Consider the following 24,044-nt stretch of genomic DNA (forward strand, 5'->3'; position numbering starts at 1 on the left):
AATGTTTGCATTTGTAGGTATCAGGGTTGAGGATACAGTGCAAATAGAACCTTAAAACACAAACATTGTTTTATAACTTGCTGCTCTAAGGCAGTTGTCTATATACCTGAAATTCTGAGGATTGCGGGATTTGTGTTGGGGGATTTGAGGGAGGCTCATAGTTGTATGGACCATATGGGTGCTGTGGGTAGGCTGTGTCTTGCTGTTGTGTTTGTGTGGTATTCCCTATGGTACGTGCAAACGTGCGTTCAAAAAATGTCATCTGCCTATCATGCATGGTCATTAACTGACTCATAAAAGTTTGATGCATTTCTTTTTCTGACGCAAGGAATCTCTCAAGCCGTGCATCTTCCTGGGCATTGTGCTCAGGAAGATCGTGGATCACCTGCCTCACGCAGGTGATCCACGATAATGGACTTCATTGCTTTGACCGTTTGTTCTGTTTTGTTCAGTTTCTTTTTCCGCTGTGGAACGTTGTAGACTGTGAAGGAGATGAAACAGAATGTAAGCAACAATATAAAAATAGCAGTGGTAGCATATACGTGTTTGTGGCCTTCTCCCACCTGCACACTAGCTATACTCTGCAACATTACCATGATTCTATTAAAAAATAGCAGTGGTAGCATATACGTGTTTGTGGCCTTCTCCCACCTGCACACTAGCTATACTCTGCAACATTACCATGATTCTATTAAAAAATAGCAGTGGTAGCATATACGTGTTTGTGGCCTTCTCCCACCTGCACACTAGCTATACTCTGCAACATTACCATGCCTTTACATATAGGGACTGCTGCAACTGTATTTGTAATGGTAATACTTACTATTTGAGCGCAAAGTCGTGGTCTTGGGGGGTTGCGACGTCTCCGCCTGAGACTGTGGTACGTCCTCAATAGTGGCACTGATGGAATCATCATTGACGGTCGAGTCTTCGAAACTGCTGTCCGATATAAGCAGCGGGGATGATGGGCTGCATTGTGAGCTGGGAAGGCTGTGCTGTGTTTCGTCACAGTCCTCGTCGACTGACATCTGGCGACTGGCAGAGCTGGATGACGATAGTGCTATGGGATTTGTTATTGCAGTTTTGCCGAAGACACTATAGCATAGGTCATAATATGGCCATTCCATACGCCCAGCACCACTTTTCTTGCGGTTATGGTCGTGTACTTTGGTGAATTGTCTGCGTAGTGCCTTCAATTTGTTTTTCCCCCTCAGTAACTCAGCAATCTCTCTCTCTGTCCCCTGGTCACTCAGCAATCTCTCTCTCTGTCCCCCTCAGTCACTCAGCAATCTCTCTCTCTCTGTCCCCCTCAGTCACTCAGCAATCTCTCTCTCTGTCCCGTGGTCACTCAGCAATCTCTCTCTCTCTCTGTCCCCCTCAGTCACTCAGCAATCTCTCTCTCTGTCCCCTGGTCACTCAGCAATCTCTCTCTCTCTGTCCCCCTCAGTCACTCAGCAATCTCTCGCTGTCCCCTGGTCACCCAGCAATCTCTCTCTCACTGTCCCCCTCAGTCACTCAGCAATCTCTCTCTCTGTCCCCTGGTCACTCAGCAATCTCTCTCTCTCAGTCCTCCGGTCTCTCACAATCTCTGTTTCTTGTCTTGGGTACCAAGCAGTCTCTTTCTCTGCCCCCATTCACTAAGCAATCTTTTTCTCTGTTGCCCAGTCACCTTGCAGTCTCTTTCTTGTCCTCCCGATCACTCAGCAATGTCTCTCTGTCCCTCCATCTGTGTAACATACTGTATTTGTCGCATAACAGGAATTTGGGTGTGAGTGTGAATTCATCAGATATTATCTTTTATTCTTTTTTACAAAATGGATCCATCTATGGGAGCATGGCATCACAGCAATGCACAGGTGTCAATGGGGGAATTCTTCTCTATACTATATTTCTCTTGGGGATTAAAAATATGTTGCCCCCAGTTACAGTACTGCATGTAAGAAAGGAAGGAAGATACAAACAGCCACAGGGAAGCAATGGGTTCCTGTCTCCACAGCTGCAAGCAACAGACAGAGATTGACTGGGGGCTGGGGGGGTCACACACTGTGATAGATTGCCGAGTGACCGGGGAAGGGGGGGGGGGGGACAGAGAGAGAGAGAGATTGCCAAGTGACTGGGGGAGAGAGAGACTGCCGAGTGACAGGGGGACAGAGAGAGAGATTGCAGAGTGACTGGGGGACAGAGAGAGAAAGATTGCAGAGTGACCGGGGGACACAGAGAGAGAGAGAGAGATTGCAGCGTGACCGGGGGACAGCGACATTGACGAGTGACCAGGGAACAGAGAGAGAGAGAGATTGCCGAGTGACCAGGGGAGAGAGAGAGAGAGAGAGATTGATTGCCGAGTGACCATGGTACAGAAAGAGAGACTGCAGAGTGACAGGGGGACAGAGAGAAAGACTGCAGAGTGACCGGGGGACAGAGAGAGAGAGAGAGATTGCCGAGTGACCGGGGGACAGAGAGAGATTGCCGAGTGACCGGGGGACAGAGAGAGATTGCCGAGTGACCGGGGGACAGAGAGAGAGATTGCCGAGTGACCGGGGGACAGAGAGAGAGATTGCCGAGTGACCGGGGGACAGAGAGAGAGATTGCCGAGTGACCGGGGGACAGAGAGAGAGATTGCCGAGTGACCGGGGGACAGAGAGAGAGATTGCCGAGTGACCGGGGGACAGAGAGAGAGAGATTGCCGAGTGACCGGGGGACAGAGAGAGAGAGAGATTGCCGAGTGACCGGGGGACAGAGAGAGAGAGAGATTGCCGAGTGACCGGGGGACAGAGAGAGAGAGATTGCCGAGTGACCGGGGGACAGAGAGAGAGAGATTGCCGAGTGACCGGGGGACAGAGAGAGAGAGAGAGAGATTGCCGAGTGACCGGGGGACAGAGAGAGAGAGATTGCCGAGTGACCGGGGGACAGAGAGAGAGAGAGAGAGATTGCCGAGTGACCGGGGGACAGAGAGAGAGAGATTGCCGAGTGACCGGGGGACAGAGAGAGAGATTGCCGAGTGACCGGGGGACAGAGAGAGAGATTGCAGAGTGACCGGGGGACAGAGAGAGATTGCCGAGTGACCGGGGGACAGAGAGAGATTGCCGAGTGACCGGGGGACAGAGAGAGATTGCCGAGTGACCGGGGGACAGAGAGAGAGATTGCCGAGTGACCGGGGGACAGAGAGAGAGATTGCCGAGTGACCGGGGGACAGAGAGAGAGATTGCCGAGTGACCGGGGGACAGAGAGAGAGATTGCCGAGTGACCGGGGGACAGAGAGAGAGAGATTGCCGAGTGACCGGGGGACAGAGAGAGAGAGAGATTGCCGAGTGACCGGGGGACAGAGAGAGAGAGAGATTGCCGAGTGACCGGGGGACAGAGAGAGAGAGAGATTGCCGAGTGACCGGGGGACAGAGAGAGAGAGAGATTGCCGAGTGACCGGGGGACAGAGAGAGAGAGAGATTGCCGAGTGACCGGGGGACAGAGAGAGAGAGATTGCCGAGTGACCGGGGGACAGAGAGAGAGATTGCCGAGTGACCGGGGGACAGAGAGAGAGATTGCAGAGTGACCGGGGGACAGAGAGAGAGAAATTGCAGAATGACCGGGGGGCAGAGAGATTGCCGAGTGACCAGGGGGGAGAGAGAGATTGCAGAGTGACCAGGGGGGAGAGAGAGAGAGAGAGATTGATTGTAGAGTGACCAGGGGACAGAGAGAGATTGCAGAGTGACCAGGGTACAGAAAACAGGATTTTGGTACTCACCGTTAAATCCTTTTCTCCTAGTCCGTAGAGGATGCTGGGGACTCCAAAAGGACCATGGGGGTATAGACGGGATCCGCAGGAGCTTGGGCACACTAAAAAGACTTAAAACTGGGTGTGAACTGGCTCCTCCCTCTATGCCCCTCCTCCAGACCTCAGTTATAGGAACTGTGCCCAGGAGAGACGGACAGTACAAGGAAAGATTTTTGTTTTAACTAAGGGCTACCAAACTACTAGCCCACACCATAAACAGATAACAGTATGCATAAAACTCCAGCAACCAGCTGCAACAAACCAATACACAACTCGTGTACAAACTAACTTAACCAGTAAGAAAACACACTGCAAGTAATAGTCCGCACTGGGACGGGCGCCCAGCATCCTCTACGGACTACGAGAAAAGGATTTAACGGTGAGTACCAAAATCCTGCTTTCTCTTACGTCCTAGAGGATGCTGGGGACTCCAAAAGGACCATGGGGATTATACCAAAGCTCCAGAACGGGCGGCAGAGTGCGGACGACTCTGCAGCACCGACTGAGCAAACGCCAGGTTCTCATCGGCCAGGGTATCAAACTTATAGAACTTAGCAAAAGTGTCGAACCCGACCAAGTAGCTGCTCGGCAAAGCTGTAGCGCCGAGACACCTCGGGCAGCCGCCCAAGATGAGCCCACTTTCCTGGTAGAATGGTTTTTAACCGATTTCGGCACCGGCAGTCCTACCGAAAAATGAGCCTGCTGGATCGTACTACAAATCCAGCGTGCAATAGTCTGTTTTGAAGCGGGATGACCAATCTTGTTGGCCGCATACAAAACAAACAACGCTTCAGTTTTTCTAGTAACAGCTGTCCTAGAAACATATACTTTTAACGCTCTTACAACATCCAGAGATTTTGGAATCGCCACCTCTTCCGTAGCTACCGGAACCACAATAGGTTGGTTAATGTGAAATGAAGAAACCACCTTCGGTAGAAATTGCTGACGAGTCCTCAATTCCGCCCTATCCGAATGAAAAATCAAGTACGGGCTCTTATGAGATAAAGCTGCCAATTCCGACACTCGCCTGGCAGATGCCAGCGCCAAAAGCATAACGACCTTCCAAGTGAGAAATTTCAACTCAACCTTACGCAAAGGTTCAAACCAGGAAGACATGAGAAACCGTAAGACGACCTTGAGGTCCCAAGGAGCTACAGGAGTTACAAACGGCGGATTGATATGCATTACACCCTTCACAAAGGTCTGAACCTCTGGGAGGGCAGCTAACTCTTTTTGAAAGAAAATAGACAAAGCCGAAATTTGCACTTTGATGGAACCCAATTTCAGGCCTGCATCTACGCCCGCCTGTAAAAAGTGTAGAAAATGACCCAAGTGAAAATCTTCCGCAGGAGCCTTTTTAAGCTCACACCAGGAAACATACTTCCTCCAGATACGGTGATAGTGTTTCGCCGTAACCTCTTTCCTAGCCTTAATGAGAGCTGGAATGACTTCCCTGGAAATACCCTTACGAGCTAAGATCTGGCGCTCAACCTCCATGCCGTCAAACGCAGCCGTGTTAAGTCTGGAAACACGCATGGACCCTGCAACAACAGATCCTCTCTTAGAGGAAGCGGCCAAGGATCTTCCACCAGCAAGTCCTGAAGATCCAGGTACCAGGCCCTTCTTGGCCAGTCTGGAACGACGAGAATCACCTGAACCCTTGCTCGACGAATGATCCGATCCCCAGCACCTTTGGAATGAGAGGAAGTGGAGGGAACACATACACCGACTGGAAGACCCACGGAGACACCAGGGCGTCCACTGCAGTGGCTTGTGGGTCCCTTGACCTGGAACAATACCTCGGGAGCTTCTCGTTGAGCCGAGACGCCATCATGTCTATCAACGGAATTCCCCAGCGTCTTGTCACTTCTGCAAATACCCCACTCTCCCGGATGGAGGTCGTGTCTGCTGAGGAAATCCGCTTCCCAGTTGTCCACCCCCGGTAGGAAAACTGCTGACAGTGCGCTGACGTGTTGTTCCGCCCAGCGAAGGATCTTTGTGGCCTCCGCCATTGCCGCTCTGCTCCTCGTTCCGCCTTGCCGGTTTATATGGGCCACCGCTGTGATGTTGTCTGACTGTACCAGGACCGGTCGATCCTGAAGAAGACTTCTTGCTTGGAGCAGGCCGTTGTAAATGTCTCTTAACTTGAGAATATTTATGTGGAGACAGGCTTCCTGGAGCGACCATTTTCCCTGGAAGTTTCTTCCTTGGGTGACTGCGCCCCAGCCCCGGAGACTTGCATCTGTCGTCAGAAGTACCCAATCCTGGATACCAAATCGGCGTCCCCCCAGGAGGTGATGAGCTTGTAGCCACCACAGGAGAGAAATTCTGGCTCTGGGAGATAGACTTATCTTCCGGTGAATGTGTAGATGAGATCTGGACCATTTGCTCAGCAAGTCCCACTGAAACACGCGGGCATGAAATCTGCCAAATGGAATGGCTTCGTACGCCGCAACCATCTTCCCCAGAACCCGAGTACAATAATGGATCGACACACTCGTCGGCTTCAGAAGTTCTCTGACCATCGTCTGCAGTTCCCGAGCCTTTTCTTCTGGAAGGAATACCTTCTGTAACTCCGTGTCCAGAATCATGCCCAGAAAAGGAAGCCGAGTGGTCGGAATCAACTGGGATTTCGGCAAATTGAGCACCAAACCGTGCTGTCGCAGAACCGATAGTGACAACTCTACACTTCTCAGCAACTGTTCCTTGGACCTCGCCTTTATCAGGAGATCGTCCAAGAACGGGATAATTGAAACCCCTTGTTTGCGAAGAAGAACCATCATTTCTGCCATGACCTTGGTGAAATTTCTCGGAGCCGTGGAAAGCCCAAATGGCAACGTCTGAAATTGGTAATGGGAATCCTGTATCGCAAACCTGAGGAAAGCCTGATGTGGAGGATATATCGGCACATGTAAGTAGGCATCCTTTATGTCGACTGACGCCATAAACCCCCCCTTCCCTCCAGGCTGGCAATCACCGCTCGAAGGGATTCCATCTTGAACTTGAAGACTTTCCAGTATGAATTGAGGGATTTTAGATTTAGAATTGGTCTGACCGAACCGTCCGGTTTCGGTACCACAAAGAGGCTCGATTAAACCCCCTCCCCGGGGGCGTGGCCTGGCTAGCATCGAGGAAGGTCGGGTCTCTGCTGAGCTCCGGCTGGCACTCTACTAAAACCCACTTCTAGACCAGATTTGGAGGCCCACCGACAAGGGACTAGTCCCCTAAGCCCTACCACTTCACCCTGCACCTGGAGGAAGAAGCTGCGGAATCGGGGGGGCCCTGCGTTGCCCCCTGCGGATTGCAGCCTACCTCCGCCCCAGAAGCCGGGGCCTCGATTTTGGAGCGGCGCCGGCGATCCGTGGGACCCGGTGCGGCGACCCTGCGGACTCTCCCACCCACCTGAAAGGCACTCCCTGGCACTGGGGGACTCACCCACCGGGCGCTGACCCTCGCGGGAGACCAGTGACCGGACGATCTGCGGGAGGTAAGGGCCGAGAAGTGTCTGGCTGGCAGCCGGCGGCCATCTTGCGGTTGGCGCCGTCCGGCCCTTAGACTCTACCTGGCCGATTCCCGGCCTCTCCAGGCGCCTGCCCTTCCTCCCCCGTCTCACACAACACTGCTGGCAAGATCTCTCCCCCCGCTGGCGGGGATCGACGACCGGGAGACCTCCGGTGGGCCTCAATCTCGCCGATAAGCGGCGGCCATCTTGGGACTGGCACAGCACCCATCTCACTCCCTGACTGGTGCTGGCTGTAACTAGGGCTCCCTCTTGTGGCGAATACTGGTATAGTCAACTCACAGCCACTATACTTATATCTCTATAACCCTGCCTGTTCTCATATCTCCTGAAGCCAGCACCTACCCCAGAGAAAGGCCGGCGGAACAGCTCTAGTGGCTGCGTGCGGCGATTATCATACCCCGCACCCAACACACAGACCACCCCAGACCCCACAAGATCGGAGACCAGAAGCACTCCCACTACCCTTGCCGCACCACCCTCGGGACAAAACCAGATCCCTTACTCCTCTGGATTAACAGGCCTGATTGTCATCCCGCCCAGCTCAGCTCAGATCTGTCCCTGCAATCACATCCTCCGACTTTATGACCTCAGTGACCTCCACAATGTGAGCGCTCTCTAACCTGTCTGTCGCCACTCATGCTTGTCTAAATAACACGTAATATCCATCAATGTGACTGAGCACCCCTGTTTCACTATTACCAGCCGATTGGACCTTCCCCTGAAGCACGTCTCTCCGAGTACTCTAGGTGCGCTGCTACTGACGAGAAATGGCTCCTACAAAAAAAAAGGAGACAATTCCCCCGAAAGTCGCCTACCCCTCGCGAAAATCTCTCCAAATCTCCCCGCTACAAAATGCTCCTTCCCCCTCCGCCACACTGGACCCCTTGGGATCTAGTGTCCTGTCCACAGCTCTCTCAGTTTCGGGAGTAGACTGCGAGTCGGATGCCCCCCTAACCGTGAGATCCCTCTGCCAGATACTTTCCGCCTTCAAATCTGAACTCTCTAAAGATCTGACCTCTGCCATTCGTGAGGTCAAAACTGAGCTGGTAGCTCTGGGAGATAGGACGGATCATTTGGAACGCAAGATGGAGGAATTGGTTACCTCCCACAATGACCTACTCTCATCTCACGATCGCCAACAACAAGATCTGGATCAATTCAAATCCAAATTGGCAGATATGGAGGACAGATCAAGGCGGAACAACATCAAAATTCGAGGCATCCCAGACTCAGTTACCAACTCTGAACTGGAAGCCTACGCCACTGTCCTATTCAAGAAACTCCTCCCAAAGGCGGATGCCTCGGAACTCCTGATTGACCGCATTCACCGCCTCCCCAGACCCCGAACTGTCTCATCCGACCTCCCTAAAGACACCCTCCTTCGAGTCCATTTCTTCCCAGTTAAGGAACGCATTATGAGGGCCGCTAGAGAATCCAAAAATTCAGACACTCTGGGGGGACTTCAGTTGTTCCAAGATTTCTCTGCCGCTACCATAGCAAAGAGACGTGCTTTCACCCCTATCACCCTTGCTTTGAGATCCCACGACATCCACTACCGCTGAGGATTCCCAGTTAAACTGATAGTCTCGTATGACGACTCGACCTACATAATTTCCTCCCTAGATGCAGGTGTGAAATTATTGATGGACTGGGACATTTCCATCTCGAAGCCGTCTTCATCGTCTCGTGCTGCTAACGTCAGCCATGATTGGACGAACACCTGAATCACTGGACTGCCGAGCTGGGTCTTTTCGGAATCCATGCACCAAAACCTCCGATTCACGGAGGCTGTAGACCTCCTCCCCCCTAGTGTGGGGAGTTGAAAATATCCTTTTTATGCTCTTTTCTACAAATGCAATGTTGTGCCTTAATATAAGTTTGTTTTCCAGGTCTATAAGTTACGGGGTTACTCCCTCACATGTTGTTCAATTGTTGTTATATCTTAAGGGGCGACACTTTGCCCAGTTATTTACTGACACGTACTAATCACCTGCCTATGCCCTAGGGTGCATATGTTTCCTAATTAGAGAAGCCTTCAATAGATGCCCACGCCCTAAGGTTACTTTCTCAGAAGTTGTTTTGGAGTGGCGGCGCAGGTTAATCCAGCCCGCCTTCACCTTTTTCTGCACTACTGCATTCCCCAGAATTTTTTTTTCCCTTCCCCTGCAGTAGTCATGCAGGTCCAATATACCGGACCTTTTCTTTTCGTTGTTTACCTCTTCCTCTCCTGTTTTAAACCCGACCCATACACTTCCAGCATGCTCCCCTCCTCCTCAAGCTCCAGACTTGATTCATATCCCTGGCTACCAGTGCCTATTAGCACTCGGAGCAGATACGCTCCAATAGATCTCCATAGACCCGTCTCTCTCATGCCTAATATAGACCTCCAATGTTGAACCTTATATCTCTCAATGTCAAGGGACTGAACTCTCCCAACAAACGTAGGCTGGCCCTCTCCTTCTTCCACCAGCAAAAAGCTGATGTCGTAGCTTTACAAGAAACCCACTTCTCTTCTGTTAATCCCCCCCTCTTTAAAGATAGCCATTTCCCAGTGGGGTACTATGCTAATGGCCCATCCAAAAGAAACGGAGTAGCCATCCTTTTTAACAAAAATGTCTCCTTTTCCCTACACTCTCAACTTTCAGACAAAAAATAAGAATTTACTTACCGATAATTCTATTTCTCGTAGTCCGTAGTGGATGCTGGGGACTCCGTCAGGACCATGGGGAATAGCGACAGGGCACAAAAATAAAGCTTTAGGATCAGGTGGTGTGTACTGGCTCCTCCCCCTACGACCCTCCTCCAAGCCTCAGTTAGGATACTGTGCCCGGACGAGCGTACACAATAAGAAAGGATATTGAACCCCGGGTAAGACTCATACCAGCCACACCAATCACACCGTATAACTTGTGATCTGAACCCAGTTAACAGTATGACAAACGTAGGAGCCTCTGAACAGACGGCTCACAACAAATAACAACCCGATTTTTTTGTAACAATAACTATGTACAAGTATTGCAGACAATCCGCACTTGGGATGGGCGCCCAGCATCCACTACGGACTACGAGAAATAGAATTATCGGTAAGTAAATTCTAATTTTCTCTAACGTCCTAAGTGGATGCTGGGGACTCCGTCAGGACCATGGGGATTATACCAAAGCTCCCAAACGGGCGGGAGAGTGCGAATGAGAGAACTCAAGGTCCTCCTCAGCCAGGGTATCAAATTTGTAGAATTTTGCAAACGTATTTGCCCCTGACCAAGTAGCAGCTCGGCAGAGTTGTAATGCCGAGACTCCCCGGGCAGCCGCCCAGGATGATAACCCAAGTAGTGCTGCAACAACACGGGTGGATTCTGAATTTTCCAGGGTGAGACCTGTGTTCCGACTCCCTCTGGAGCTAATGGTGTCCAGTAGCCTAAGAATCCAATCCATCCTGCACGCAGGTGAGTTGAAATTCTCTCCCCTAAGTCCCTCGATGCAGTGAGCCTGTTGCCAGCAGGACTCACTGAAAATAAAAAACCTAAAAAACTTTTTCTAAGCAGCTCTTTAAGAGAGCCACCTAGATTGCACCCTGCTCGGACGGGCACAAAAACCTAACTGAGGCTTGGAGGAGGGTCATAGGGGGAGGAGCCAGTACACACCACCTGATCCTAAAGCTTTATTTTTGTGCCCTGTCTCCTGCGGAGCCGCTATTCCCCATGGTCCTGACGGAGTCCCCAGCATCCACTTAGGACGTTAGAGAAATGGCCGATATATTATCATAACTGGCCTCCTCAATGACAAACCGGTTACCCTGGTATCCCTATACGCACCTAACTCTAACCAGGTCCCCTTTTTGCGAAAATTATTCCTCACTATACGGAATGCACTAAGGGGATCTCTGGTAGTTTTGGGGGACTTTAACCTTGTTCTAGACCCTAAATTGGACAAGTCCCGCCAATTCCCCCAGCCTGTTCCAACCACTATCTCTGGCCCCTCCCTAGCCTTCCGCAACCTGCTTGCAGAATTCGATATATACGATGTCTGGAGGACACAATTCCCCTCAGGTCGAGAATACACATTTCACTCCCTTGTCCATAACTCCTACTCCAGAATAGACCTGATTTTATGTGATAAATGGTCTCTCCAGAGAACTAATAACGTAGATATCTTACCAATCACATGGTCGGACCACGCCCCAGTTCTCTGGAAATGGAACCTTCAGGGCAACTACAACCCTCCCCGACAATGGCGCCTTTATCCCTACCTACTAAATAACCCTTTGTCTAAAAAAATAATCTCTGACTCTATTGACTCCTATTTAACCACTAATTCCCCCCAAGATACCTCTCCTATCAATCACTGGTGTGCTTTTAAAGCCGTAACCCGTGGAGCCGCCATTCAGGCCGGCGCCACTCTCAAAAAACAAGCCCTTCAAAAGCAGAAGACTCTGGAGGCTGACCTGTTAGACCTTGAGACTAAGAATAGGGCCCATCCCTCCAAAACACTTAAAACTGAGATCTCTAATGTCCGAGGACAACTACAAAAGCTGCTCCTCGCACGCACCCAAGCGGCCTTGAATAGAATGCGCCACAAGTTTTACCTGCTAGGAAATAAAACTGGCAAAATGCTTGCGCGCAAACTCCGCGTTCAGCAAGCCAGAAATAGAATTAAATGTATTTATTCTCCCACCAAACAAAAGATCTTGAACCCAAAAGATATAACGAACCAATTCGCAAGCTATTACGCCAAATTATACAACTTAGCAACTGACCCGTCCACCCCACAACCCTCCCCTCCGTCTATCTCGTCCTTCCTAGATGACCTTTCCCTCCCTACACTTACGCAGGACCAGCTCTCTTCTCTGAATGCCCCTTGGTCGGCGGATGAAATCTCTAAAACTATTAAATCCACACCCAGGAATAAAGCCCCCGGCCCAGACGGCTTTGTCTCTGACTTCTATACAACTTTCCATGACGTCCTTTCTCCCCTCCTGACCTCGCTATACAATACATTCTCAGATCGAGGCTCCCTTCCCCCAGAACTCTTAGAAGCGCGTATTGTTACTATTCCTAAGCCCGGCAAAGACCCCGCCCACGTACACAACTACCGACCAATAGCGCTACTAAACTGCGACATCAAACTATACGCCAAAATGATTGCAACACGCATTAACAAATTCCTACCCTCACTGATACACCCGGACCAGACTGGCTTCGTCCCTGGGAGACAAGCGTCTGACAACACACGTCGGGTCTTCAACCTGATAGACTCCCTATCTGAAGACCAGGGCCTTCTCTTGCTTTCGTTAGACGCAGAGAAGGCTTTTGACAGATTAAACTGGACATACATGCGCCAAACCCTCCTTAGATTCGGATTTAGGGATCATATCCTATCCTCTATCTTAGCGTTATACAGCTCCCCCACGGCCCGGGTGTTCAATGGAGGCTTCCTATCCGACCCTTTCCCTATTACAAATGGCACCAGAGGCAAGGCTGTCCCCTATCCCCCCTGATCCTCGTCCTATCAATTGAACCCCTAGCAGCTAAAATAAGAGACAATCCCAACATTCCGGCGATACAGTTCGGTTCATCCCTCCATAAACTGAGCCTCTTCGCAGACGATGTCCTCCTATTTATCTCCAACCCCACTACAACGCTTCCAGTCTTACACTCTGTCCTAGATGCCTACAGCCTCGCTTCTTACTATAAACTAAACACTACTAAAACGGACGCCCTCCCCTTCAATTTATCTCACTCCACCCCAGCACTCCAAGCTACCTTTCCATATAACTGGCGAACTCATACAATTAATTAAATACCTGGGTATCAACATCCCTATCTCCACTACAGACGCCTTCTCTGCCAACTTAACCCCCTTGATGAAGTCATTAGAAGCACTTACGAAAGCCTGGTCATCCTATGAGGTCTCTTGGCTAGGACGAATGGCGGCATTTAAAATGTCCCTACTCCCTAAACTAATGTATCTCTTCCGCACTATACCATACCCCTTCCCAAAGAAAGCCATCCAAACCTGTTCCTCTATCATGTCTAAGTATATCTGGTCTGCAAAACCACCCTCAATGGCTCTTTCAAGAATGACCTTGCCAAGAGCGTTTGGGGGTCTTAATATACCTAATATTCTTCTATACCAAGAAGCCTCCCTCCTAGCCCCCATTAAATACTATTTCTCAACCCAATTGCACACTGGTTGGATGGAGCTGGAGCAAATTCGATCAAACCCAATCCCCCTAGCTGACCTTTTCCGTATCCCAAAATCGCTCCGACCTACGCAACCGTCCCTCCTTCCCTCCACGCAAGCTGCTCTACAAACCTGGGACTCCCTATCGACCTCCCTAACATCGCCCATTTCCCATATTTCCCAGATATCCATCACCACATTAGCATCGATGATTCCACATCTCAATCTATCCAAATGGAGACGCGCAGAAGTGTTATCCCTAGGAGACCTCCTCGATGGACTTTCTCTAAAATCTTTTTCTACTCTTCAGTCACATTACTCTCTTCCAGCTACAAAACTCTTCCACTATGTGCAAGTAGCACACTGGTGGAAGACGATTCCCCCTACCTACGCAACGCTCCACACATCCTCACATACTCTCTTTTCTCGTCTCTCCTTACCAGATTCCAAAGGCGACATCACATACTGGTATAAACTTCGGATTACCCCTACCTCTCCTTCCAAGTCAAACGCCCAAAAGAAATGGGAACAGGACCTGGGAAAAACCCTATCTCCAAACGACTGGCGTCAAGTCTTTTTAACCTCGCACTCCATGTCCCAGTGCCTAAACCATACTGAAATGCATATTAAACTAGTGAACAGACTATACCAAACCCCAGACCGAATTCATAAATTCTGGCCCTCTCACAGTAATAAATGCTGGAGACTATGCGGCTCGGTAGGACATATCTTCCACATATTCTGGACGTGCCCAAAGATCACTAAATACTGGTTAGATGTATTTGAGCTAATAAACAAAGTTCTGTCCACCCACCTAGCTCCAGACCCAACTCTAGCATTACTACAAGTCGTCCCCGCTTCAATAACGCCACCGGCCAGATATGTCCTGGGCCACATCCTGATAGCCGCTCGAGCAAACCTAGCCCAAATGTGGAAACAATCCACTCCCCCTACCCTGCTAAGAGTTATACATAAGATAAACCACCATTTCCATATGGAGACGGAATCAGCTTCCTCTTCCCTCAACCACTCTTCCCTCAAAACGCGCTGGCTCGCGTGGCAAACCTTTAGTTCCTCGATTGAAGGGTCTCAATATCTTCATAAATCCACCTCACCCCCACTTAGCCCATCCGGGCAACCCGACAATGTCTGAACTAATATACAACACCTATCATTACACCCCCCATTACCTAGGCAGTTACACCTTCCCCTCCCTGTTAAGAGTCGACCCCTACTAGGTCTCCCCCCAATACCATCTTCTAAAGCGTATCTATAACTTCTGCCCAACAGGATTAGGCCACTACTACCTTACCGCATTGTATAGTTTTTCTATATGTCTCAACTTCTCTGATGTATTATGTATACAAGGCTCCGATGTAACACTCCTCCAATTCTAGTCTGGACCCCTATTCTCCCCCCCCCCCCTCCCTCTTTCTTCTACATCCCTACCATACCGACCCTTACACTGTGTTGATGTATCACCCCCCCTTTTTCTTCGTTCTGTACCCCATAAAAATGTTTATCTTTTCAATAAAAACTATTGATTCAAAAAAAATAAAACCCCTCCCCCCCCGCTGGGACGGAGGGACGAGAACAATGACCTTCTGTAGACACAATTTTTGAATTGCCGCCCGGACCACCTCCCTGTCCGGAAGAACCACTGGTAATGCCGAAATGAAGAACCGGTGAGGGGGCATCTCCTGAAACTCCAGTTTGTATCCTTGAGACACGATTTCTAACACCCAAGGATCCAGGTCTGATTGAATCCAGACCTGGCTGAATACCTGAAGACGGCCCCCCACCGGTCCGGACTCCCCCAGGTAAGCCCCAGCGTCATGCGGTGGACTTGGTAGCAGCCGGGGAGGACTTCGGGTCCTGTGCGCCTGAGGCTGCAGGAAGTTTTCTTCCCCGTCCTCAACCCTTTGAGGCGAGGAAAGACGAACCTTTCCCACGCCTGTATTTATTGTGACGAAAGGACTGCATTTGTTGATGTGGTGCCTTTTTCTGTTGTGTGGGAACATAAGGAAGAAAAGAGGACTTACCCGCAGTCGCGGTCGAGACTAGGTCCGCCAGGCCTTCCCCAAAAAAGACAGTACCTTTAAAGGGTAGAGCTTCCATAGACCTCTTGGAGTCGGCATCAGCATTCAATTGATGGATCCACAAGGCCCTCCTGGCAGATATCGACATGGCATTGGTCCTTGATCCCAAGACACAGACGTCCCTTGCCGCGTCCTTTAGGTAATCCGCAGCGTCCTTAATATAACCGAGAGTTAGAAGGACATTATCTTTATCAAGAGTATCCATGTCACTAGCTAAATTCTCAGCCCATTTAGCGATAGCACTACTCACCCATACCGACGCTACAGCAGGTCTGAGCAATGCACCCGTATTAGCGAAAATGGACTTCAGACACGTCTCCAACTTGCGATCCGCCGGATCCTTGAGAGCTGCCGTGTCAGGAGACGGAAGCGCCACCTTCTTAGACAAACGGGATAGAGCTTTATCAACAGTAGGAGATGTCTCCCATTTTTCCCTGTCATCAGAGGGGAAAGGATACGCCATATAAATCCTCTTGGGAAACTGCCATTTCTTATCCGGCGACTCCCAAGCCTTTTCACAAAGAGTATTCATTTCATGAGAGGGGGGAAACTTCACCTCAGATTTCTTTCCCTTGAACAAGCAAATCCTTGTTTCCTGTACCGCAGGTTCATCAGAAATTTCCAAAACATCCTTTATAGCCACAATCATGTACTGAATACTCTTAACTAATCGTGGATGTAACGCAGCCTCAGTGAAATCGACCTCGGAATCAGAGTCCGTGCCGGTATCCGTATCCCCCACCTGAGTAAAAGGCCTCTTGTGGGACCCGGATGGGGTCTGTACCTGAGATAAAGCCTCCTCCATGGACTTTTTCCACACCTACGTCTGTGACTCAGACTTATCTAACCTCTTAGATAAAGAAGCTACATTGGAATTTATTGTATTAAGGAGTGCTAGTAAATCAGGAGTCGGCTGCGTCGACAGTGCTACATCTAGCCCCGCATCCCCACCTCCCATAACCTCCTCTGGTGAATAACATTCAGGCTCCGACATGTCGACACGTAGTACCGACACACAACACACACAGAACCGTCCCAGCAAGGTGACAGGCCCACAATGCAGCCCAGAAGAGGAGACAGAGGGCGTATGCCAGCTCACACCCCAGCGCCTGTATATTGGTACACGAATATATGTACCCAGCGCTGCCTTATTATCAAAAAGACTGGTACCCCACTGCGGCTCCCCTCTGGAGATGCCCCCTTTACTTGAAATCAGCGTGGAGGTCCCGGCAGCGTCTCTCCCTCCGTCTGGTGCAGGGAGAAAATGGCGCATGTGAGCCGCGGACCGAAGCTCCGCCCCCTTCCCGGCGGCTTCGGTCCGCCAAATTCAAACTCATGTAAAATGCCGGCGGGGGTCTGTAAAAGGTGCCTCGCCACCCACAATCATATGCCGCCCTTACAAAACTTCAGTAACATGCCTCCCAGGGCGCCACCCTCCCCAGCGCCCTGCACCCAGTGACAACCGTTGGTGATATGTGTGGGAGAGCATGGAGCACAGCGTCACCACTGTGCTTTACCTTCCGTCACTGAAGTCTTCTGCCGTCCTGAAGTCTTCTGATCTTCTCATACTCACCCGACTTCTGCCTTCTGGCTTCTGTGAGGGGGTGACGGCGTGGCTCCGGGAACAAGCAGCTAGGCGCACCAAGTGATCGAACCCTCTGGAGCCAATGGTGTCCAGTAGCCGAGAAGCAGAGCCTTGAAACTCACAGAAGTAGGTCCTGCTTCTCTCCCCTCACTCCCACGCTGCAGGGAGCCTGTAGCCAGCAGGGCTCCCTGAAAATAAAAAACCTAACAAAAGTCTTTTTCTAGAGAAACTCAGTAGAGCTCCCCTAGTGTGCATCCAGTCACTACTGGGCACAAAGTCTAACTGAGGTCTGGAGGAGGGGCATATAGGGAGGAGCCAGTTCACACCCAGTTCTAAGTCTTTTTAGTGTGCCCAAGCTCCTGCGGATCCCGTCTATACCCCCATGGTCCTTTTGGAGTCCCCAGCATCCTCTAGGACTTAAGAGAAAGAGAGATTGCCGAGTGACCGGGGGACAGAGAGAGAGAGATTGCCGAGTGACCGGGGGACAGAGAGAGAGAGATTGCCGAGTGACCGGGGGACAGAGAGAGAGAGAGAGATTGCCGAGTGACCGGGGGACAGAGAGAGAGAGAGAGATTGCCGAGTGACCGGGGGACAGAGAGAGAGAGAGATTGCCGAGTGACCGGGGGACAGAGAGAGAGAGAGATTGCCGAGTGACCTGGGGACAGAGAGAGAGAGATTGCCGAGTGACCGGGGAACAGAGAGAGATTGCCGAGTGACCGGGGGACAGAGAGAGATAGCCGAGTGACCGGGAGACAGAGAGATAGCCGAGTGATCGGGAGACAGAGAGATAGCCGAGTGATCGGGAGACAGAGAGATAGCCGAGTGATCGGGAGACAGAGAGATAGCCGAGTGATCGGGAGACAGAGAGATAGCCGAGTGATCGGGAGACAGAGAGATAGCCGAGTGATCGGGAGACAGAGAGATAGCCGAGTGATCGGGAGACAGAGAGATAGCCGAGTGATCGGGAGACAGAGAGATTGCAGAGTGATCGGGAGACAGAGAGATTGCAGAGTGATCGGGAGACAGAGAGATTGCAGAGTGATCGGGAGACAGTGAGATTGCAGAGTGATCGGGAGACAGAGATTGCAGAGTGACCGGGAGACAGAGATTGCAGAGTGACCGGGAGACAGAGAGATTGCAGAGTGATCGGGAGACAGAGAGATTGCAGAGTGACCGGGAGACAGAGAGATTGCAGAGTGACCGGGGGACAGAGAGATTGCAGAGTGACCGGGAGACAGAGAGATTGCAGAGTGACCGGGGGACAGAGAGAGAGATTGTCGAGTGACCGGGGGACAGAGAGAGAGAGAGAGAGAGAGAGAGAGATTGCAGAGTGACCGGGGGACAGAGAGAGAGAGATTGCAGAGTGACCAGGGGACAGAAAGATTGCAGAGTGACCAGGGGACAGAAAGATTGCAGAGTGACCAGGGGACAGAAAGATTGCAGAGTGACCAGGGGACAGAGAGAGAGAGAGAGAGAGATTGCCGAGTGACCAGGGGACAGAGAAAGAGATTGGTGAGTGACCAGGGGACAGAGAGAGAGATTGCCGAGTGACCAGGGGACAGAGAGAGAGATTGCCGAGTGACCAGGGGACAGAGAGAGAGATTGCCGAGTGACCAGGGAACAGAGAGAGAGATTGCCGAGTGACCAGGGAACAGAGAGAGAGATTGCCGAGTGACCAGGGAACAGAGAGAGAGATTGCCGAGTGACCAGGGAACAGAGAGAGAGATTGCCGAGTGACCAGGGAACAGAGAGAGAGATTGCCGAGTGACCAGGGAACAGAGAGAGACATTGCCGAGTGACCAGGGGACAGAGAGAGACATTGCCGAGTGACCAGGGAACAGAGAGAGAGATTGCCGAGTGACCAGGGAACAGAGAGAGAGATTGCCGAGTGACCAGGGAACAGAGAGAGAGATTGCCGAGTGACCAGGGAACAGAGAGAGAGATTGCCGAGTGACCAGGGAACAGAGAGAGACATTGCCGAGTGACCAGGGGACAGAGAGAGACATTGCCGAGTGACCAGGGAACAGAGAGAGAGAATGCTGAAGGACTAGGGGACAGAGAGAGAGAATGCTGAAGGACTAGGGGACAGAGAGAGATTGCCAAGTGACCAGGGGACAGAGAGAGATTGCCGAGTGACCAGGGGACAGGGAGAGAGAGAGACTGGTGAGTGACCAGAGATAAAAATAAAAAAAAATTCAGTTTGAATTAGATATTTCCCCCCCCCCCTCACAAAGCCTACTGTGTTGTACTGTGTTGTATATCAGGAAAGAGCGTAATAAACACAGTAACATGACACCACTCGCACCTCTCTAACTTAATTAGGAGAGCTGCTATGGTGATTTGAAAATATGGTGGTTGTGCGATTTTTGAAAACTTTACGTAGCCATAATTTGGGAACGGCATGAGATATTTAAATACATTTTTGTATTTTTCTTAGACTACATATCTACTCTCCGTATACCAATTCTGAACAAAATCTGAGCTGGTGAGGTAAAATGTTAACAAAAATTGTGCTGATTTTACACGGAATGACCCTATGCTATTCATGTCATTTAAAAAATAAGTGCAAACATGTAGGGCCACTAACCCAGCAATGGGATTTTTTGTGTAACCAGACTCTAGAAAATACACAGTCTCTGATTATGCTCTAAAGTGGAGGGTGAGTTGAGCTGCTGTGACATCTCTGGCCCCACCCCCTAGGAAAAAAAAAATCAACAAATCCAAACACTGCAGACTGCTATAAGCCTCCCAGCCTTCCTTACATGCCTATTCAGATTGTTATGGAAAGAAAAGAAGACTCTTGTTTGGGGGCACTCTTAATTGTATTATACCTGTATAGGAAAATACTGTTATCAATAAAATATAACTTTTATTATTACATTAAAAATATCTGAGATTGTGTGTAATTTTTTTCGATAAATACCATAAACATTAAAAAACAGAAAATGCGGCAGTGAAATCATGCCCTGCAATTTAGTTGGGTATAAAGGGAATAACTTTATACCCAACTAAATTGCAGGGCATGATTTCACTGCCGCATTTTCTGTTTTTTAATGTTTATGGTATTTATCGAAAAAAATTACACACAATCTCATATTTTTAATGTAATAATAAAAGTTATATTTTATTGATAACAGTATTTTCCTATACAGGTATAATACAATTAAGAGTGCCCCCAAACAAGAGTCTTCTTTTCTTTCCATAACAATTTGTGCTGTCTCTGACTCTGGGGAACACCGCCAACCAATGAATTAATTAAAATATTTCCTCTTTTCTTTTTTTCAAATATTATGGTAGTTGGTTATTTTTTAATTTAAATCAGTCTCCTGTTGAAATTTCCCTCCTCTCTTAGGAGGATTTGTTTAGAGACGGGAGCGATCTAGTGCGGTTTGTCTCGCCACATTTTTATCCTTCGATGCCTATTCAGATGCAAAAGTGCCTCTTGCCTGACATAGAAACCTGCTGCTGAAGGGTGTGTGACGGACATACGTTAGCTAAGGATAAACAGACCATTTATTTCTTAACAGTTTCTTATATAGCGCAGCATATTCCGTTACGCTTCACAATTAGAACCAGCTATTATTCTGCTCAGAATCCCACAGCCTTTGCTATATATTACTATCAAATAGCAGCTCGACTTCCTCTTGACGTTCTAATTCCAGGTAAAGCTGTACACTATTCCTGAAAACAGCAATTATTCATCTGGTAAATTAATATGGGTCCTTATGTAAATGGAGAGCTGTATTTATCACTTGAGAACACAGAACTGATTTCAGCTGTTGTCTAGAAGTTGAGGCACTTCCGAAATGTACCAACAGTCCCAGCGCTATATTTAGCCGGGCGACGGATTAGTTCACGCCAATGTGCATTTCTATTTCTTTCCCAACCTCAGCGCCTCTATTGTGCCTAGTCTGCAGATCCCAGGAGACTAAACGCTAAGGTCTTAATTATATATGGCATAACAACAAAGCAGTTACTGTTACACATAGCACAGTCTCCTAGGGTTCTACTTACTGCATCATTCTCAGCTCAGGGAGGTGTCTGGAGGATAACAAAACGATAACACCCAGCTACTCTGCAAGATATTAATTCACAAGTAAACTATCCATTCTTGGTCACTATAGTGTGATACTGCACTGTAAGCTTTTACAGACACCTTACTTGGCTCTGGGCTAATACTCCAAGACAGTGACTTAAGCGAAGGGATGGCATTCACAGAAATATGGTAGCGTGTAGTGTATACAGAACAAAACTGGAATGATTTCCTGAACAGAACAGTTCTTCTTCTGCTACTTCATGGTGATTTGAAATTTAACAGCTCCATGCCTGTGTTGGAGGGTTTCTGTAATCTCCTCTTACTCCACAGAAAATCAACTGTGGACGTGACAAAATGATCTTGTAGCTGTCCCTATATCGGTAAACTTGTAGCGCAGAATATGTATCAGAATATCTGCACGATTATCCATATATATAGAAATGGATCTGTGTGTGTATATGTGTGTATGTTTCTGCATAACTCTGGAATGCCTGGAGCAATTTACACCAAACTTGGTACACATATGACTTATGGGCCCTACACACTTATAGATCTAACTGAACGATATGAACATTCTCGAGAACTCGTTCATATCGTTCAACGATGCACAGCCCCACGCTCGTTCATCGTTAGTGCCGGTCGCTTATATTTACATGCCAATACGGAAAACCTCATCCATATTAGCATGCAGAGCTATGAAGCAGGGTGATGGGGGAGTGAAGAAACTTCACTCCCCCCGTAATTCCCCCCTCCCCCCTCCGCCGCCGGGTCGCCCGTCGGGCACCTCGGCGGCCAATTGATAATGTGTAGGGCCCATTGCAATTTGGCAACAACAAAAAAAGTGGGAGGGGGGTTTTGAGACACCCCTAGCACCCACAGGGGTGGGAATGGAGGGGAAGAGATGTAAAAATCCATAGTTTTTGGGCATAATTCTGGAATACCTGAAGCAATTTACACAGAGGCACCCACGGGTAGGGGCAGAGGCACCCACGGGTAGGGGCAGAGGCACCCACGGGTGGGGGCAGAGGCAGATTTTAGTTTCTAAGCTAAGCAAGGAGACCTAGGGCCCTTTGACAGAGAATCATCCTGCAAAACGAACATATTTAACATACAGCGGGCGGCGCTTGGCCTGTCATCCCAGCATTTACAGCACTGAGCAGGGCAACATCACAGGCGGGATGGAGCAGAGAAGGAGGCGGATTATTCTCCTCAGCGCCAGAATTTTCATAGCATCAATCCAGGGAAGCCCAGAGGTACGGCCTGACAAAGATTGCCATTATCCTTTAAATTCTGTAGCGAAATACATACAATATGCACACACACATATACATACATATATGCACACAACTCCGCAGACATACAATATGCACACACACCTATACATACATATATGCACACATAACTCAGCAGACATACAATATGCACACACTTTTGCAAATAATATCACTTTCTGGCAGGACACAGATGAAACACTGAACAATGAGTAAAATGTAGTGGATCACAACACGAATAGTATCCAACCTTTATGTGGTTGGGGGTCACAGCTCGGGGGTCACATGTCTCCGCGTCCAGTCCCACTTTGCAGATGTAAAGGATGCATATTATGAATCCCAAGAATAAGATACACCTAGAGAGAGAAAAAACAGAGGTTTATGTTAGGGCCTATGTACAATCCGGTGACACTCACACAGGATGCTCAGACACTACAGTGCACACCTTCTCCATGATTAGGTTATTATCCATTATATAAAAGGTGCACAAGGGTTCTGCATCGCCATGTGCAGGGAAGAAACATATTGTAGCAATGTTACAGAGGGGTGGTCTTCAGTTTGACGGCTGTTGGGATCCCGGCGCACAGTATACCAGCGCCGGCATACAGACAACTTTTCTCACTCTTGGGGGTCCACGACCCCCCTGGAGGGAAAATAAAAAGCATGGCGAGCGCAGACAGCCTGCAAGGGGCTCATTTGCGCTCACCCAGCTGTATGTATGCCAGCGGTCGGGATCCCGGACACAACTTTACAGATATACATAACTAACATTGTAGCAACAAGGACGGAGAGTGTGCCCCATTTGTAAGAACTAATTAACATTTCTCTTATGTGTATAGGCTGTTCAAGTATTGCCCTAAAGGTAGACATTTCAATCAGTCTATAGGTTGCAGAATGTGGCCAGTAACCCTACCCCTAACCCAGCCCTCCCACAGCCTAACCATAGCTGTCCCTCCTGCAGCCTAGCCCTCTCCCTACTACCTATCTGCAATACTCACCATCTGTCAGCAGTGTAAGTATCGGGATTCCCTTATCACATGATAATATTTATCAGAAGGTGAGGACAAGATGACTGATACGTATGTCCTCAAGTGTATAGGCCATATGCTGAAATTAGATGTTTTATGAAATGGCTAGCTAAAAATACAAATCTGTATATTATATATTTCTGGGTGTAGTAGGACTCGTTGGCTGTCGGGATCCCGGCACCGGGATTCTGACTGCCGGAATGCCAGCATCGGGGTGAGCACGAAAAGAGCCCCTTGCGGGCTCGCCACACCGCGCTATTTATTCTCCCTCCAGGGGTGTCGTGGATACCACAAGAGGGAGAATAGCTGTCGGTAACCTGGCGCTGGTATGCTGAGCGCCGGCATCCCGACAGCCTGTATATCAAGTGCTTCCCTATATTTCTGTATAGAACACTTCTAATAACATACAAGCCAATCGCAGACCTGCACCTGCATGCAACTCGTCCAATATAACTTCCACATATACATAAGCTTCACACTTAAATTAAATACGAATTTATTTCTATATTACCAGTTATTTATATAGCGCACACATATTCCAGAGCTTTACAGA

General features: G+C 49.3%; 1 protein-coding gene across 1 annotated transcript in view; it reads right to left on the bottom strand.

The window, feature by feature from the left end:
* LOC134929258 (lactosylceramide alpha-2,3-sialyltransferase-like) overlaps positions 1-24,044 on the bottom strand; it is a 176,847-nt gene that overhangs the window by 50,204 nt on the left and 102,599 nt on the right. The window contains exon 3 of the mRNA XM_063924977.1: positions 22,714-22,819. Within this exon, the coding sequence (XP_063781047.1) occupies positions 22,714-22,819 (106 nt within the window). The remainder of the gene's footprint in view (positions 1-22,713; positions 22,820-24,044) is intronic.

The sequence above is a fragment of the Pseudophryne corroboree genome, chromosome 1, assembly GCF_028390025.1.
Source record: "Pseudophryne corroboree isolate aPseCor3 chromosome 1, aPseCor3.hap2, whole genome shotgun sequence".
NCBI lineage: Eukaryota > Metazoa > Chordata > Amphibia > Anura > Myobatrachidae > Pseudophryne > Pseudophryne corroboree.